The sequence below is a fragment of the Myxine glutinosa genome, chromosome 1 (genome assembly GCF_964187855.1).
Source record: "Myxine glutinosa chromosome 1, kmMyxGlut1.1, whole genome shotgun sequence".
NCBI classification, from domain to species: domain Eukaryota; kingdom Metazoa; phylum Chordata; class Myxini; order Myxiniformes; family Myxinidae; genus Myxine; species Myxine glutinosa.
In genome coordinates, this window is record NC_136261.1 from 405,098,840 (window position 1) to 405,116,428 (window position 17,589).

The 17,589-nt window shown below is 43.6% G+C and overlaps 1 protein-coding gene across 2 annotated transcripts; it reads right to left on the reverse strand.

Moving 5' to 3' along the window:
• Nucleotides 1–4,568: 4,568 nt before the first annotated feature.
• Nucleotides 4,569–14,616, reverse strand: LOC137417289 (uncharacterized). 2 transcript variants are annotated; one of them, XM_068103145.2, is made up of 3 exons: nucleotides 14,191–14,616; nucleotides 13,124–14,093; nucleotides 4,569–8,397 (listed from the first exon to the last, which is right to left on the reverse strand). In XM_068103145.2, exons 2-3 carry the CDS (start codon nucleotides 14,070–14,072, stop codon nucleotides 7,604–7,606), a joined length of 1,743 nt encoding a protein of 580 aa, XP_067959246.2. In that variant the 5' UTR covers nucleotides 14,073–14,093; nucleotides 14,191–14,616; the 3' UTR covers nucleotides 4,569–7,603. The 2 variants fall into 2 exon arrangements, with proteins under 2 accessions (XP_067959246.2, XP_067959242.2); XM_068103141.2 differs by having other exon boundaries at nucleotides 13,124–14,616.
• Between the last annotated feature and the right edge of the window lie 2,973 nt (nucleotides 14,617–17,589).

Below are 17,589 nucleotides of genomic sequence, written 5' to 3' on the forward strand. Positions count from 1 at the left end.
AAAATCACAGACTGGGCAAACAAGTGGAACATGTCTTTCAATCCTGACAAATCTCACACTCTTACGATGTCTCTCCGAAAAGACCGACTGGACAACCCTCCCATCCACTTTCTGAATAATCCTCTCCAAGAAGTTCTGTCACTCAAGCTTTTGGGTCTCACTATCTGCCATGATCTTTCCTGGGAAAACCACATTTCAAATCTGGCCTCCAAAGCCAGTCGCCGACTGGGCATCCTCCGTCGTGCGAAGTCCTTCCTTGGCACACCTGAGCTCCTCACCACATACAAGGCTTTCATCCGCAGCTCAATGGAATACTGCTCTCCCCTCTGGGCTGGTGCTCCTGCCTCACATCTAGCTCGTCTTCACGCTGTTGAAACCAAAGCATTCAGAATCATTGGAATCTCCCGCGATGAAGCTAACTCCAAGGGCCTCTCACTCACTCACCGCAGGCAGGTTGGTGGTCTTTCCGTCTTCTACCGACTCCTCTCTGGCCTTGCCCCCCCAGCTCTCTCTGGACTCTGTCCCGCAAATATTCCTACAGGTCGCACAAGATCTGCCTGCAACCCTCTTATGGTCAAACTGCCAAAATCAAGACTCTCTGCTCACCTTCACTCCTTCATTCCTCTTTTCTCCCGCCTCTGGAACAAACTCCCTCACTCTCTTCAATCCCACTCCACCCTCCAGGTCTTTAAAACAGCTGTTCACCACCATCTCTTATCTTCCCCCATCCAAAACCTTGATATTTTCTACCCCCGCTAATTTCACCCCAATTCCACTTTTTTGAAATACCAACTTCTGTCCTGGAAGTCCTTGTGTTTTATACTTCTCCCTCCCCCCCCCCCCCCTTCCCATGCCTCCTCCCCCCAAGCCCTCTCCCTTCCACACATCTCCCTGCTCTCAAATGTTGTGTTTGTGTGCTTCCCCTTCTCTCCCCATCTTGTTTTCCGCTCCCTCTTTTTATATATTTTGTTTGTCTGGTTGATTTGTTTGTGAAGTAAATGTTAGCTCTTTCATGAGCCTCGATTCAGTATACAAAAAAAAAAAAATTTTTTTTTTATTGGATGCCGACCTTTGAACTTTTGACAAAACCAGCAATTTGCCTTCTCCATCTCCATATTGTCATAATAAAACCTTGTTAAACATTTGATGACAAAACTCAAATGGTAAATTGAAATTTCAGGCCAATTGGATGAAAATTGATGATTTTGTGTGATGGTGACCTTTGACCTTTTGACAAAACTATTAATTTGCCTTCTCCATATTCTCATAATAAAGCTTCAGTGAAAATTTGATGACAAAACTCAAATGGTAAATTTAAATTTCAGGTCAATTGGATGAAAAGCGATGATTTTATGTGATGCCGACCTTTGACCTTTTGACAAAACTAGCAATTTTCCTTCTTCATATTGTCATAGTAAAACTTTGTTAAACATTTGATGACAAAACTCTATAGATAAATTGAAATTTCAGGTGAATTGGATGAAAATTGATGATTTTGTGTGATGGTGACCTTTCACCTTTTGACCTTTTGACAAAAACATTAATTTGCTTTCTCCATATCGTCATAATAAGGCTTTGTTAAACATTTGGTGACAAAACTCAAATGGTAAATTGAAATTTCAGGTCAGTTGGATGAAAATTGATGATTTTATTGGATGCAGACCTTTGACCTTTTGACAAAACTATTAATTTGCATTCTCCATATTATTACAAAAGAGCTTTGTTAAACATTTGGTGACAAAACTCAAATGGTAAATTGAAATTTCAGGTCAGTTGGATGAAAATTGATGATTTTATTGGATGCAGACCTTTGACCTTTTGACAAAACTATTAATTTGCATTCTCCATATTCTCATAATAAAACCTTGTTAAACATTTGATGACAAAACTCAAATGGTAAATTGAAATTTCAGGCCAATTGAATGAAAATTGATGATTTTATGTGATACCGACCTTTGACCTTTTGACAAAAATATGAATTTTCCTTCTCCATATTCTCATAATAAAGCTTTTGTGAAAATTTCATGACAAAACTCAAGTGGTAAATTGAAATTTCAGGTCAGTTGGATGAAAATTGATGATTTTATTGGATGCAGACCTTTGACCTTTTGACCAAATTATTAATTTGCCTTCTCCATATTCTCATAATAAAGCTTTGGTGAAAATTTGATGACAAAACTGAAATGGTAAATTGAAATTTCAGGTCAATTGGATGAAAAGCGATGATTTTATGTGATGCCGACATTTGACCTTTTGACAAAATTATTAATTTGCCTTCTCCATATTCTCATGATAAGGCTTTGGTAAAAATATGACAAAACCTCAAATGGTAAATTGAAATTTCAGCTCAATTGGATGAAAATTGATGATTTTGTGTGATGGTGACTTTTCACCTATTGACCTTTTGACAAAAACATTATTTTGCTTTCTCCGTATTATAATAATAAAGCTTTGTTAAACATTTGGTGACAAAACTCAAATGGTAAATTGAAATTTCAGGTCAGTTGGATGAAAATCGATGATTTTATGTGATGCCGACGTTTGACCTTTGGACAAAATTATTAATTTGCCTTCTCCATATTCTCATAATAAAGTTTTGTTCAACATTTGATGACAAAACTCAAATGGTATATTGAAATTTCAGGTCAATTGGATGAAAAGCAATGATTTTATGTGATGCCGACCTTTGACCTTTTGACAAAACTAGTAATTTGCCTTCTCCATATTCTCATACTAAGGCTTTGGTGAAAATTTGATGACAAAACCTCAAATGGTAAATTGAAATTTCAGGTAAATTGGATGAAAATTGATGATTTTGTGTGATGGTGACCTTTCACCTTTTAACAAAAACATTAATTTGCTTTCTCCATATTATTACAATAGAACTTTGTTAAACATTTGGTGACAAAACTGAAATGGTAAATTGAAATTTCAGGTCAATTGGATGAAAAGCGATGATTCGCGAGTCCATCGAGCGAGTGGATGGAAAGCACCAACACAAGTCCATCCCTCTCCTCCGTGGCTGCAGAAACCCTCATCCACGCCTTCATCACTTCCCGTCTGGACTACTGCAATAGCCTCCTCTATGGTTCACCCTCAACAATCACCAATAAACTCCAATACATTCAGAACTCCGCTGCCCGTCTACTCACCCATTCCCGGACCCGTGACCACATCACCCCCGTCCTTTACAAGCTTCACTGGCTCCCCATCTCCCAGAGAATCCAGTACAAAATCCTCCTCTTGACCTACAAAGCCCTCCATAACCTGGCCCCATCCTACCTGGCTGACCTCCTCTCCAGACACACTCCCACCCGCAACCTCCGCTCTGCTGGTACCAACCTCCTGACCCCCCCCCCCCCCCATCCGGACCAAATTTAGATCCTGGGGGGACAGAGCCTTCTCCATCGCTGCTCCCACCCTCTGGAACTCGCTACCTCACACCATCAGAGACTCCTCCTCACTCACCACATTCAAAACATCACTCAAGACCCACCTGTTCAACACTGCATTCAACATTTAACCCACAGCATCTAACCCCTGACTATCTCCTCTCCTTCTCCCTCCTTTGTGCTTTGAATATTTCCCAATTGATTCTTCTTTTTTTGCAATTGTTTTTATGTTTTGCTATGCATTATGTTTTGCACTCTGTCAAAGCGTCTTTGGGCTTCCTGAAAAGCGCTATATAAAATAAATGCATTATTATTATTATTATTATTATTTTATGTGATGCCGATCTTTGACCTTTTGACAAAACTAGCAATTTGCTTTCTCCATATTGTCATAATAAAACCTTGTTAAACATTTGATGACAAAACTCTATTGGTAAATTGAAATTTCAGGTGAATTGGATGAAAATTGATGATTTTGTGTGATGGTGATCTTTGACATTTTGACAAAATTACATATTTGCCTTCTCCATATTCTCATAATAAAGCTTGATGGACACCGCACTAGCTAATACCTTCCATGTATAATTTTTGTTCCAGGTGAGCTAAAAATGAGTTGAAGTCCTAAGTTTATACTATATTCTTTAAACGGTAGCTATAGAAACCAAAGCATTCGGAATCATTGGAATCTCCTGCGATGAAGCTGATTCTGAGGGCCTTTCTCTCTCTCACTGCAGACAGGTAGGTGGTCTTTCTGTCTTCTACCGACTCCTCTCCGGTCTTGCTCCCCCAGATATGTCTGTCTGTGCTCTGTTCCCCAAATTTTCCTGCAGGACGCACAAGATCTGCCAGCAACTCTCCTCTGGTGAAACTGCCAAAATCAAGACTCTCTGCTCATCTTCACTCCTTAATTACTCTTTTTTTCCCGCCTCTGGAACAAACTCCCTCACTCTCTTCAATCCCACTCCTCCCTCCAGATCTTCAAAACAGCTGTTCACCACCATCTCTTCTCTTCCCCCATCGAAAACCTTGATCTTTTCTTCCCCGTACTCCACCAATGAAGATGAGAATTCATTAATTTCATCGAGGGGAGCAGGAAAGTCATGAGAGAGGATTCTTGGGGTGAGTCCAGGGAGAGAAAACCAAACTGAACAGACCAAAACGGGTCATACATTGCAGTTTAAAATTGGTTATGGTATTTTTATTATTATTTATTCTTAAACACACAAGTACAATCAAATAAAAGTGCTAAAACCCATATGTTCCTCAATAAAAGAAACTTGTCCTCCTCCATGATGATCCAAAGTTGGAGTTTTTTTTTTTAATGTGCTGAGGGTTTGGAGAATTATTTTTGCTTTCTCATGCAACAAGAACAACAACATCAACAACATACATCACCAAATCTCAAAGTTGAAATTACAAAATTCAACAAATATGATGAAGATGATCCATCAGCATCATACTGTTTCAGGTCTTGTGGAGGATGAAGGCCTCCCTCAACTGACGTTGGGGGTATTGGCAAACTCGGGGGTATTCGTGTCCATGTGTTTTATACTTCACCCACCACCCCTCCCCCCCCCCTTCCCACGCCTCCTCCCCCCAAGCCCTCTCCCTCCCACAGATCTCCCGATGTCCCTACTCTCAAATGTTGTGTTTGTGTGCTTCCCCCTCTCTCCCCATCTTGTCTACCACTCCCCTTATTATGTTTTATGTGTCTGTTTGATTTTTTGTGTGATTAATGTTCGCACTTCCATGAGCCTCGATCTTGTATACTAAAAAAAAAAAATGCTCAGGGTGCAGGTGATAATTCGCCTACTATTCACAAAAACAACAACAAACTAGAACAATGTGACTGTGTCGCCAATATGCCTCCGCATAGTCCCACAATGGGTAGATGCGATCACTCTGCATATGTATGGGTAGAGGATCATGTTTGTCAAGTTTCCTGTTGACTGGATCAGGTTCGTTTTTCTATCCAAGATGGCTGCTAAACCACGTTACCTATGACATCATCATTTTCAAACTATATGCAACAATACTGTTGGATGATATTTGTAAAATTTTGCATCAACAGGGTGGGCGGTTTCAGAGATATAATTATTTAATATTTTCCTTCAATCCAATATGGCTGCCAAACCATGTGACCTAAGATGTCATAAATTTAATATTTCAATACAAATGGGTCATGTGCATGCAATTTCAGATTTTTAGGATAACGAATTCGATCAAAACATTTTTGGCTGGTATACCACTTCACCGATGATATCATTATCATGCTTTGGTTCCCCATTGGGAGTACTTGACAATGTGCCAAGTTTAAAATTTTTCCATTCAGCGGTTTCCGATAAATAATTTTTTCATTATTGGCTTTTAATCCAAAGATGGCTGCCACGTGACCTATGGTGTCACAATTACCATAAAAATATTCTGCATGGGTATCACTCCTACCCTGAAAGATTCGTCTCAATCGGACATATGGTTGCTGAGAAAAACGAGGTTTAGCCCGTACGGACGGACAGAAGGACGGACGGACGGACAACCCGAAAACATAATGCCTCCGGCGGCGGAGGCATAAAAACTCTTCAATGTCCACCACCAACCAGAGCTGGCAGACGTATCCTCCAGCTCAATGTCTTTCGGACGGTACATTTGAAACACCATCATGGCAGTTTATATCGTGTTATAGTCAAATCCTCAAACATGGCAGGCCTCGATTAGCGACGTCAGCACACAAATTAAAGTCTCAATGAACATCCTGGGATTAATTTCATCTGGAGCTGCAGAGGTGAGATCGACTCAACGTCTCCTTCATGGTGTTTGACTCCAAAACGCTTGGGGTTGCCGTTGCAAATTTAATTAAATAATTACCACCGCCGATTAGTCATAAAAAAAAAGAAAATCAAATATGAGTAGCGATAACTCTTGGGGGAATCAGAAGCGACGATGTAGTTTTTGAAGTTGCCTCGAAATTTGATTAGCAGGAATTAGTAGCCAATCTCTCCAAGGAAGTTGAGATGGATAAGAAGGTCCACCAAATAAATTTTAAAACCAGAGAGTTCGTAGAACACTTTACCCCACACAGTCTTGCGAAAAAAGGACATGGGAAGGGTTTTTAAACTCTTGCTTGTTGTGTTTCCGAGCACGATATATATTTCCTCGGACTCCATTTTATCTGAATCTCAATATTCCCCAATATTGAGAGCACGGTCGGTAACAACGACTGACCTTCGCAAACCTTTACGAGTGGCAAATTTGATTGGTCGAATGAGGTAGAAATGGCATAACATTTTGTCCAAGTTCTGCTAAACTGAAGCTTTGTGAAAGTGACAACCAAGAAGGTGATTTGTGTTCTACAGTGTTCAAATATATAAATAAATTCAAATAAAGTTGGGCTTTTAAGGGTCATAGAAGAAAAAAAACTTTTCAGAACCACCATTGTTCCTCGATCATAAACTGACGTTTGTCGACAGACAGACAGACAGACAGGCAGGAATCAATTGCTCAATTCCGCTTTTTGCTTTACACACGCGGGGCAAATTTGGAAGTGCCAACAATGTGATTTGCGTTATACATTGTTCAAGTATATAAATCAATTGAAATAAAAATTTTTTGAGGGTCATAGAAAAAACTAAAAAAAACATTTCGGAACCACCATTGATGCCAGCGTCTATTACACCACCTTACTCAACACGTTACATTAGTTATTCTTGCCTGTTTGTGTCCTTTATGATGTCCCTAAAAACAGTATGTTTCCTGTTTGGAATTTTTTTTTTCAATCTTGTTGGACTGCCAGACAGGCTGAAATAATTGCCTTAGCTCTCGTGTTCGCACAAGCATGTTTGGGAAGAGATTCCGCACAATTTGCCAAATTCAGAGCCAAAGTACTGATAAACTGCAGGTTTGTGTTCCGATTAATGTTCTGATTCAAAATATAATATTCAATTGAAATTAAGTTGTTCCTCGATCATAAACTGGCGTTTGTAGACAGACAGACAGACAGACAGGAATCAATTGCTCAATTCCGCTTTTTGCTTTGCACGCGCGGGGTAACTTTTGGAAGTGCCAACAATGTGATTTGTGTTGTTGGCACTTCCAAAAGTTCTTGAACAGAACAAATATCCTGGAAAACAAAGAGGGGTTTAGGGTGACACCACATGCAACAACATTTTCTGGTTTAAGCATGGGCAACTCTCCACATTGCAAACGTTGCACGCCTACGGACTCTTCCTCGAGTGGATGTGCGCATGTTGTCGAAGAGTCGACGCATTCGAGAAACTTTTGGAACACTTGGTGCAAGCGTACGGGCGCTCTCCCGTGTGAATTCTCATGTGCGTTTGACAGTTTGACGACTGGCTGAATCCCTTCCCGCACACAGTGCAGGTGTACGGCTTCTCCCCGGTGTGGATACGCAAGTGCTTTCTAAACGCCGACTGATCCGAGAACGTCTTTTCGCAAACCTCGCAACTGAATGGGCGCTCTCCCGTGTGAACACGCATGTGCTTTTGACACTGCGCCAACTCATGGAATCCCTTGTCGCACACGGTGCACGTGAAGGGCCGCTCTCCTTTATGAATCCTCACGTGCTTCTGACAATTCGACGACAAACTGAACCCCTTGCCACACACGCTGCATGCGTACGGCTTTGCCCCGGTGTGTATCTGTGTGTGCTGCCGAAGAGACGACGAATCGGAGAAGCTCTTGGCACACACCATGCACATGTACGGGCGTTCGCCCGTGTGAATCCGCATGTGATTCTGACAGTTGGAAGACTGACTGAATTCCTTTGCGCACACACTGCAGGTGTACGGCTTCTCCCCCGTGTGGATCCGAGTATGTCTTGTGAATGCCCATTTGTCATGCGTGCTATAAGGACAGTCGCCACATTTGTACTTTTTATCCTTGGAAACCGGTTGGTGCCTCTTCGTGTGTACCTGGAGAGCGGCCTTTGTGGTGAAGCTGTGAGAGCATGACGTGCAGGTGAACTTCCCAATGACATCCACATGTCCACCTGTGAAGGTCATTCAAACAAAGAAGAAAGACAAGTTATCGTTGTCATCTCGAATATTCGACAGAAACCGAAAATGATTCCAATTTAACAGGAAAGTTTAGGAAGTTTGTTCCTTCAGATGCAAATGATAAATTTGAAGCAAAAAAAAAAAAAAGTTTATCATTACCAACATTATAGCATTTATTACAGCCAATTATATAGCCAAATTATAGCCATGACTAACATTACCAATTATAGCCATATATTACCGCTTTACACAAAAAAGGTACAAAAACAGATCCTTGCAACTACAGACCAATCAGCCTGCTCCCAATTATCAGCAAAGTCATGGAATCCGTCATTGCTTCGGATATCAAATCTTTCCTCTTCTCCAATGGCTTGATCTCCGATCATCAATTTGGATTCAGACCAGGTCATTCTACTCTGGACATGTTGCTTCTGCTGTCTCAACAATGGATGAAGGTCCTCAATGCCAAACAGGAAATGAGAGCTGTCTTGACATATCACGTGCCTTCGATATGGTCTAGCACCCGCTCTGCTCAACAAACTCTCCTCCTATGGTATCCATGTAAATCTCCACTCATGGCTTGCGGACTTCCTCTTTGGTCGTAGGCAATGTGTGGCCCTGAATGGATTTCTCTCATCTCCCCTTCCTGTTCTGGCTGCAGTTCTCCAAGGTAGTGTTCTGGGCCCTGTGCTATTTCTGGTCTTCATCAATGATCTCTCCGACTCTCTGGAAAATCCTCTCTATCTCTTTGCAGATGCCTCCACTATCTGCCGCTCCATTCCTCTTCCCTCAGATCGGCAGTCTGCTGCCTCCTCACTCTCTGCAGACCTGGACAAAATCACAGACTGGTCAAACAAGTGGAACTTGTCTTTCAATCCTGACAAATGTCACACTCTTACGATGTCTCTCCGAAAAGACCGACTGGACAACCCTCCCATTTACTTTCTCAACAATCCTCTCCAAGAAGTTCTGTCACTCAAGCTTTTGGGTCTCACTATCAGTAATATTCTTTCCTGGGAAAACCACATTTCCAAGCTGGCCTCCAAAGCCAGTCGCCGAATGGGCATCCTCCGTTGTGCGAAGTCCTTCCTTGGCACACCTGAGCTCCTCAGCACATACAAGGCTTTCATCCATAGGTCAATGGAATACTGCTCTCCACTCTGGGCCGGTGCTCCTGCCTCACACCGAGCTCGGCTTCACGCTGTTGAAACCAAAGCTCTCAGAATCGTTGGAATCTCCCGCGATGAAGCTGATTCTGAGGGCCTTCCTCTCTCTCACCGCAGGCAGGTAGGTGGTCTTTCTGTCTTCTACCGACTCCTCTCCGGCCTTGCTCCCCCAGCTCTCTCTGTGCTCTGTCCCCCAAATATTCCTACAGGTCGCACAAGATCTGCCAGCAACCCTCTTATGGTTAAACTGCCAAAATCAAGACTCTTTGCTCACCTTCACTCTTTCATTCCCCTTTTCTCCCACCTCTGGAACAAACTCCCTCACTCTCTTCGATCCCACTCCTCCCTCCAGGTCTTTAAAACAGCTGTTCAACACCATCTCTTATCTTCCCCCATCCAAAACCTTGATCTTTTCTACCCCCTTTAATATTTTTTTTTTTTTTTTTTTTTTTTTTTTGTTGTATACAAGATCGACGCTTGTGAAAAAACTAACATTAATCACACAAAAAGTCAAACCGACACACAAAACACAAAATAAAGTGAGCGGTAGACAAGATGGGGAGCGAGGGGGAAGGACACAAACACAACATTTGAGAGCAAGACATCGATAGAACTGTGGGAGGGAGAGGGCTTGGTGGGAGGTGGGAGAGGTATAAAACATATGGACACTGCAAGGACAGCCAGGAAAGAAGTTGGAATTTCAAAAAAGTGTATCTGGGGTGAAAATTAGCGGGGGTAGAAAAGATCAATGTTTTGGATGGGGGAAGATAAGAGATGGTGGTGAACAGCTGTTTTAAAGACCTGGAGGGAGAAGTGGGATTGAAGATTGTGAGGGATTCACTCCAGATCCACTTTTTTAAAATACCAACTTCTTTCCTGGAAGTCCTTGCAGTGTCCATATGTTTTATACCTCTCCCACCCCTACCCCGCCCCCACCCCTTCCCATGCCTCCTCCCCCCAAGCCCTCTCCCTCCCACATATCTCCCGATGTCCCTGTTCTCTGCTGTTCTGTCTGCTGTCTGCAGCAGTCTGTATCTGTCTGTAGCAGCTGTCTGTAGCAGCTGTCTGTATCTGTATCTGTATCTGTCTGTATCAGCTGTCTGTATCTGTATCAGCTGTCTGTATCTGTATCAGCTGTCTGTAGCAGCAGTCTGTAGCAGCTGTCTGTATCTGTCTGCTGTTGTGTGCTTCCCTCTCTCTCCCCATCTTGTCTCCCGCTCCCTTTATTGTATGTTTTGTGTGTCCATTTTTTTGTGATGAATGTTAGCTCTTACACAAGCCTCGAGCTTGTATCCAAAAAAAAAAAAAAAAAAATCACATGGGAAAATATATAATAAACAGAAATCTATGATAAACTACTTTTGCTCACTGAATTCCGAAAATAACTCCAATTTGAAAATTAACACACTTACCAATTCCCTTTCAAAACACATTTTTAACTTTGATCGTGTAAAACCTACAACAATGCGACTGTGTCGTCAATATGCCTCCGCATAGTCCCACAACGGGTAGATGCCCTCGTTCACTGTCCTAAAAATAAACAAGTTTGATTTAAATCCCTTCAGCTGTTTTGAAGCGTCACATTTTCACTAGACATGCCAGGTTTCACATCGATCGGTGAAGCAGTTTCAGAGAAGGGTTTTTTTTTAAATAAACATTTTTGGCTGGTATACCAGTTCAACGATGATGTCATCATTATAATGCTTCTGTTGCCCATTGGGAGTACTTGGCAATGTGCCAAGTTTCAAATATTTCCATTCAGCTGTTTCTGAGAAATCATTTTTTAATTATTTGCTTTTAATCCATACCACGTGACATATGATGTCACAATTATCATAACAGGGGGACAGCAACATTCTGCATGGGTGTCACTCCTACCCTGAAAGTTTTGTCTCAATCCGACATATGGTTGCTGAGAAAAACGAGGTTAAGCCCATACGGACAGACAACCCGAAAACATAATGCCTCCGGCGAATTTGTCAGCAGAGGCATAAAAAAATGTAATAATTTTTTTACGGCATAGGCCATAGGACAATGACGTCTGGAACAGCGTTTGTCTGTCCGTCTGTTGTATGTATGTATGTCCCTTACGCTGGCATTTTGCAGGTTTATTCCCTTTAAAATTCGTTTTCTCTGCAACGATTTGTCCGATTCACACAAATTTTCACGATTGGAGTGCCTCCTCCTATATCTTTTTTAAAGGATAATTATGGTGTCATGGGTCACGTGGTACAGGCGACATCTTGAAAAAAACGAAAAACTTTGCACCTCTATATGTCCGAAATCGCTCCATGGAAGAAATTGAAAGGTGGCTCATTGTAAAGTAATCTCCATGGGTAATAACATATGATATGTCAATGATGATGTCATAGGTGCCTTCATTATGACGTCATAAATCGACAAGTAGAAAGTTTGATCAAATCAGTATGAAATTTCTTCAGCGTGATCTAGGGATAAATTGATTGAGAAAAAAAATTGATGACGTCATCGGTCACGTGGTTCGGCAGCCATATTTTTATGGCATAGCCATAGGGAAATGCCATCTGGAACAGCATTTGTCTGTCTGTCCAGTGTATGCATGTATGTCCCTCACAAACATCCACCAATCAGAGCTGAGGATCTGGTCACATAACAGGGGGACAGCAGATCCTCCACTCAGCAGATCCAAGCCCGGCTACACCGTTGTCAGACTATCGGTCTTGTTTTATAAATAGGTCTAAAAATGTTCAAATGTTTCTGTGCAAGAATTATAGTACAGGCCTCATGAATGCAATGAGATATACTGCAGCTTAGAACTCTTGAAAATAAAGAAAGGAGAAAAAAAAACCTTCACAAGTTCTTAAATGATTCACCATGTCCGCTCCTATATTAAAAAACAAATCTTAACATACTGAACCTTGATGGGTGCAATACTTACTGTCCTTCAAAGGTGAATGTTGGAGGCCAGGTCCTCGACGGTGGAGAAGCACATTCTGAACCTTAATCGATGTAATACTTACTGTCCTTCAAATGTGAATGTTGGTGGCCAGGTCCTCAACAGTGGAGAGGCACATTCTGAACCTTAATCAATGTAATACTTGCTGTTTTTCAAAAGTGAATGATGGCCAGGTCCTCAATGGTGGAGAGGCACATTCTGAACCTCGATGAGTCTCATCCCTACTGTCCTCGAGAAGTGAACGTCAGTGGCGGGGTCATTATCAATGGAGGACACATTCTGAATCTCGAATAGACTTAACCTTGAAGCAGGACATGTTCTTAAAAAAAAGCTTTTGGGATGACTCGGCCGGGTTCGAACCTATGACCTCCCAGACTAAGAGTAGACACTATCAATTACAACACTGCATGATAAGTGCCTTTACTACGTTGTCTCGAAACACCATCAGATAATCTTGTTTGGCTTTTCTTACGCTGACTTCCTCGCAGTGGTCAAAAAATATGTAATGTATCGCTGTCTCAATTACATGAAATGGTAAAAAAAAATAATTGGGACTTTGGTGGGGAATCAACGTGTTGATTCCAATTAATAAATGTGCCGGCAGTTCCAACGACTCACCATCATCGAGGTCCCATCCGTCCTTTTCAGGATTAACCAAGTCCTTGTCCTCTCCAGCACCAACCAAGTCCTCGTCCTCTCCAGGACCAACCAAGGCCTCATCCTCTCCAAGACCAACCAAGTCCTCATCATCTCCAGAACCAAGCAAGTGCTTGTCATCTCCTGGAGCAAACTGGTCCTCGTCCTCTCCAGGACCAACCAAGTGCTCGTCCTCTCCTGGACCAAACAAGTCCTCATCATTTCCTGGACCAACCAAGTCATCGTCCTCTCCAGGACCAACCAAGTCCTCGTCCTCTCCAGGACCAACCAAGTCCTCGTCCTCTCCAGGACCAACCAAGTCCTCGTCCTCTCCAGGACCAACCAAGTCCTCGTCCTCTCCAGGACCAACCAAGTCCTCGTCCTCTCCAGGACCAACCAAGTCCTCGTCCTCTCCAGGACCAACCAAGTCCTCGTCCTCTCCTGGACCAACCAAGTGCTCGTCCTCTCCTGGACCAACCAAGTGCTCATCCTCTCCTGGACCAACCAAGTCCTTGTCCTCTCCTGGACCAACCAAGTCCTCGTCCTCTCCTGGACCAACCAAGTCCTCGTCCTCTCCTGGACCAACCAAGTCCTCGTCCTCTTCCTCGACCCGTAGGACTCCAGCGGGTCCTCCCGTCTCCTCGACGTCCTCACCATGTCCGGGTATGATGGTCCATCCCGATCGTCTCCACGCACAGCACGACTCCATGTACCGACAGAGCTCGACGTACATGGTAAAGGTGAACTTTCGTGCGGACAGTGAACAGAGTCGATCCCTCACCGGAGCGGGCTCAGTTCGGGCAGAGAGACCCCCGAGTATGTCGACCCCGAGACCCGTAACCACAGCTCGGAGAGGCTCCTCCGTTAACCCCATGGTCTCCAACCATGCCGGGACTGGACCGACGCCGCCCCGAGCTCTCATCGAACCCATTGTCTCTCACTCTCAGCAAATCTTCAGAAAAGAAAAAAAGAAAAAGAAAAATTAATTGCATTTCCTTTTCTTTATTTGTTCACGTTTTGTTGCTTGTTTTGCTGATCTAAAATCTTACCCAATGTTCCCATTGTCAGCGTTTGGGTTTACGCAACATCAAACCGGATATCCGGGTTGGCGCGCGTGTTGACAGCCAACCAACGCCAAGTGTTTACCACCTGAGAGTGAACCTCAAGAACCTTTCATGGACAAGACACGTTACAAAGTCGGACACACTTTGCAGTCAGCTGCACAAATATAATTCGTTGCTAATTGTGTTCTAAAAACACTTAAACGCTCGCATGTGAAACTTGGCGCCATCGATTTATGACGTACAATCAGATGGCAGCATTGTGACCACGCCCCTCATACGGCAATTTCCTCGTACGCCACACCTCCTCATACGTCACTCCTCCTCATACGCCACACCTCCTCATACGACAATATCCTCGATCCTCGTACCAACCCCACTCCCTCCTCGTATGCCACTGCACTTCCTCCTCCGCTCCTCGTAGGCCACTCTCTCCTCCGCTCCTCGTACGCCACTCCCTCCTCGTACGCCACTCCCTCCTCGTACGCCACACCCTCCTCGTACGCCACTCCACTCCCTCCTCGTACCAACTCCACTCCCTCCTCATACCCCACTCCCTCCTCGTACGGCACTCCACTCTCTCCACTCCTCGTACCCCACTCCCTCCTCATCAGCCACTCCCTCCTCATACGCCACTCCCTCCTAATACGCCACTCCTCCTCGTAAGCCACTCCTCCTTGTACGCCACTCCCTCCTCGTACCCCACTCCCTCCTCGTAGGCCGCGCCTCCTCATACACCACTCACCTCGTAAGCCACTCCTCCTCGTACGCCACTCCCTCCTCGTACGCCAGTCCCTCCTCGTACGCCACTCCCTCCTCGTACGCCACTCCCTCCTCGTATGCCACTCTCCCTCGTACGCAACTCCCTCCTCGTACGCCACTCACCTCGTAAGCCACTGCCTCCTCGTACCCCACTCCCTCCTCGTAGGCCGCGCCTCCTCATACACCACTCACCTCGTAAGCCACTCCTCCTCGTACGCCACTCCCTCCTCGTACGCCAGTCCCTCCTCGTACGCCACTCCCTCCTCGTACGCCACTCCCTCCTCGTATGCCACTCCCCCTTGTACGCCACTCCCTCCTCGTACACCACTCCCTCCTCGTACGCCACTCCCCCTCGTACGCCACTCCCTCCTCGTATGCCACTCTCCCTCGTACGCAACTCCCTCCTCGTACGCCACTCACCTCGTAAGCCACTGCCTCCTCGTACCCCACTCCCTCCTCGTACACCACTCCCTCCTCGTACCCCACTCCCTCTTCGTATCCCACTCCCTCCTCGTACCCCACTCCCTCTTCGTATCCCACTCCCTCCTCGTACCCCACTCCTCCTCGTACGCCATTCCCTCCTCTGAGTTTTCTGAAAAGGACTGAAACGGAGTCAAGTTAAGACAATGGTGGTGGTGAGCAGCTGATTTAATTTCTGCTCTTCCATGAGCCTCGACGAACACGAAACCTTTTGAGATATCCTCCTATGTATAATTTTTGGTCCCATCTCCCAATGGTGAAGAATCAATTAAAAATTCTATTAGCCGGATCCGAATCCGGATCTTCACCAAAATCTAATCATTTCGTCCTTGTCAAATACCCTACATCTCTACCAAATTTCATCCGAATCCGTCCACAACTTTTTGAGATATCTTGTTCACAGACAGACAGACAGACAAACAGACAGGGAGTGAAAACATAAGCTCCTTCCACCTTCGGTGGCGGAGGTAAAAATAACTATTTCTAAACGGTGTAATCTTAACCCCCAGATTTCCACAATACAATGGATTTTCCAGTATTCGAGGTTATGTTGGTTTTTTTTTTACTTCATAAGGACAATTCCAGAAAAAATAAATCCAAAATCAATGTTTACTGCCATCTGCAAGCCCCAACATAATCCACTAGTTCAACCTCGAAAGCAAAGGATATTCACAAAGGCGGATATGAACTAGTTACTAGAGGGTTCATAGAACACCTTATTGCAAGCAGTTGCCAGGGGGGGGCGGGGGAGGGAAAGACATGGGAAGGGTTACCCCCTCAATTTTTATTTGGACGAAGTGAACTCGGGCTTCGTGAGCTCAGACGTTGCATCGCTCGGCGCCATCATTTTGTCTGAATATATCAATGCTCTCCACCACCCTGAGCACGAGCAGCAAATTCGATTGGTCGAGACAGGGGACAAATTTAGTCAAAGTACGACTAAACTGAAGGTTTTTGGAAGTGGAAACAAGGCGATTTGTGTTCTCGTATTCAAAATATATAATTTAATTGAAACAACACGAGTTTTAAAGGATCTAGGCTCTAGGGGAAAAAGAGAAAAATGACCACAGTGTGGTCACCAGCTGCGACGTGTAGAATCATGAGGATATCCGTTGCAATATGCGCTACCAAATTCGACCAGTCATTAAATTATATGCATGCACTAGCGTCTTTTTGTCTTTCAGTTCTGGTCTTGTCCTTTGTTTTGCGACGCAACATGCTTCATCAACTGATTACATATAATGTATGGACATGAATGTTATTTCTGTTAATGTTAATTCATTAATGTTATTTATTAATGTTAATTCTGGGTGGCAGAGGGATAATTTCAAACGGGCTTGGTCGGGAGGGGAAGTCCGAGTGTATACGCATGCGCTATTCAATAATTATACCTAATTTGTGTCAAGTTCTGTGAAACGAGATTGATATGAAAACATTCATGTTGTCTTTGTTGCTAAATTTATTCTGGTTTCTTCAAACAAATCGCGATTTTAGTCCGCGATGTTCTTACCTCATATCAACGCACGTCCGAGTGTATGCGCATGCGCTATTCAAAAAGGCACCCCAACAACAAGAACAACAACGCGGTCCTCTCATAGAGCTGCTCATCGCAGCTAAAAAGACGGTCGACGCATTTGGGATATGCTGTCCTTTTACACCACTTTTCTACCAACTTAAATTACTTCTTCATGCCTGTTTTGTGCCCTTTATGCTTTCCCTAAAAATGAAAAAAAAATTCCTGTTAGGAATGATTTTCAATTTTGTTTGACTGCCAGACAGGTCGTAATTCAATGCCGACAGACAGGCAGACAGACTGAAGCAACTGCTTTACCGCGCTATGCGCATCCTTTATTTCAAAGAAAAACAAAGACAGGAACAAACTAAAAATCAAAGAGAGAGGACATTTACAAGAGGAGGTACAGCATGCCCAATAACAACAGAAAAGGTAGTGGTGGAAAAGTTCATGTCTGGATGTTCATGCACTACAAGGTGATTTATTTATTTATTTGAGAACCCTAAATATTTCCCATCGATCCAATATTTTCCATAACTATGCCCTATTTCCCATAGAGCCATCCCATAGATCCTAAATATTTCCATATACTAAAAACTACATCAGTTGGGAACCTGATATTTTGTGTAAAT

Bases quoted from the DNA above. Each gene is read 5' to 3' on its own strand.
- LOC137417289 (XM_068103145.2), bottom strand. From the start codon at position 14,072: ATGGGTTCGATGAGAGCTCGGGGCGGCGTCGGTCCAGTCCCGGCATGG. The intron at 8,398-13,123 runs GTGAGTCGTTGG...TGACCTTCACAG, and splicing joins CGGATGGGACCTCGATGATG to GTGGACATGTGGATGTCATT.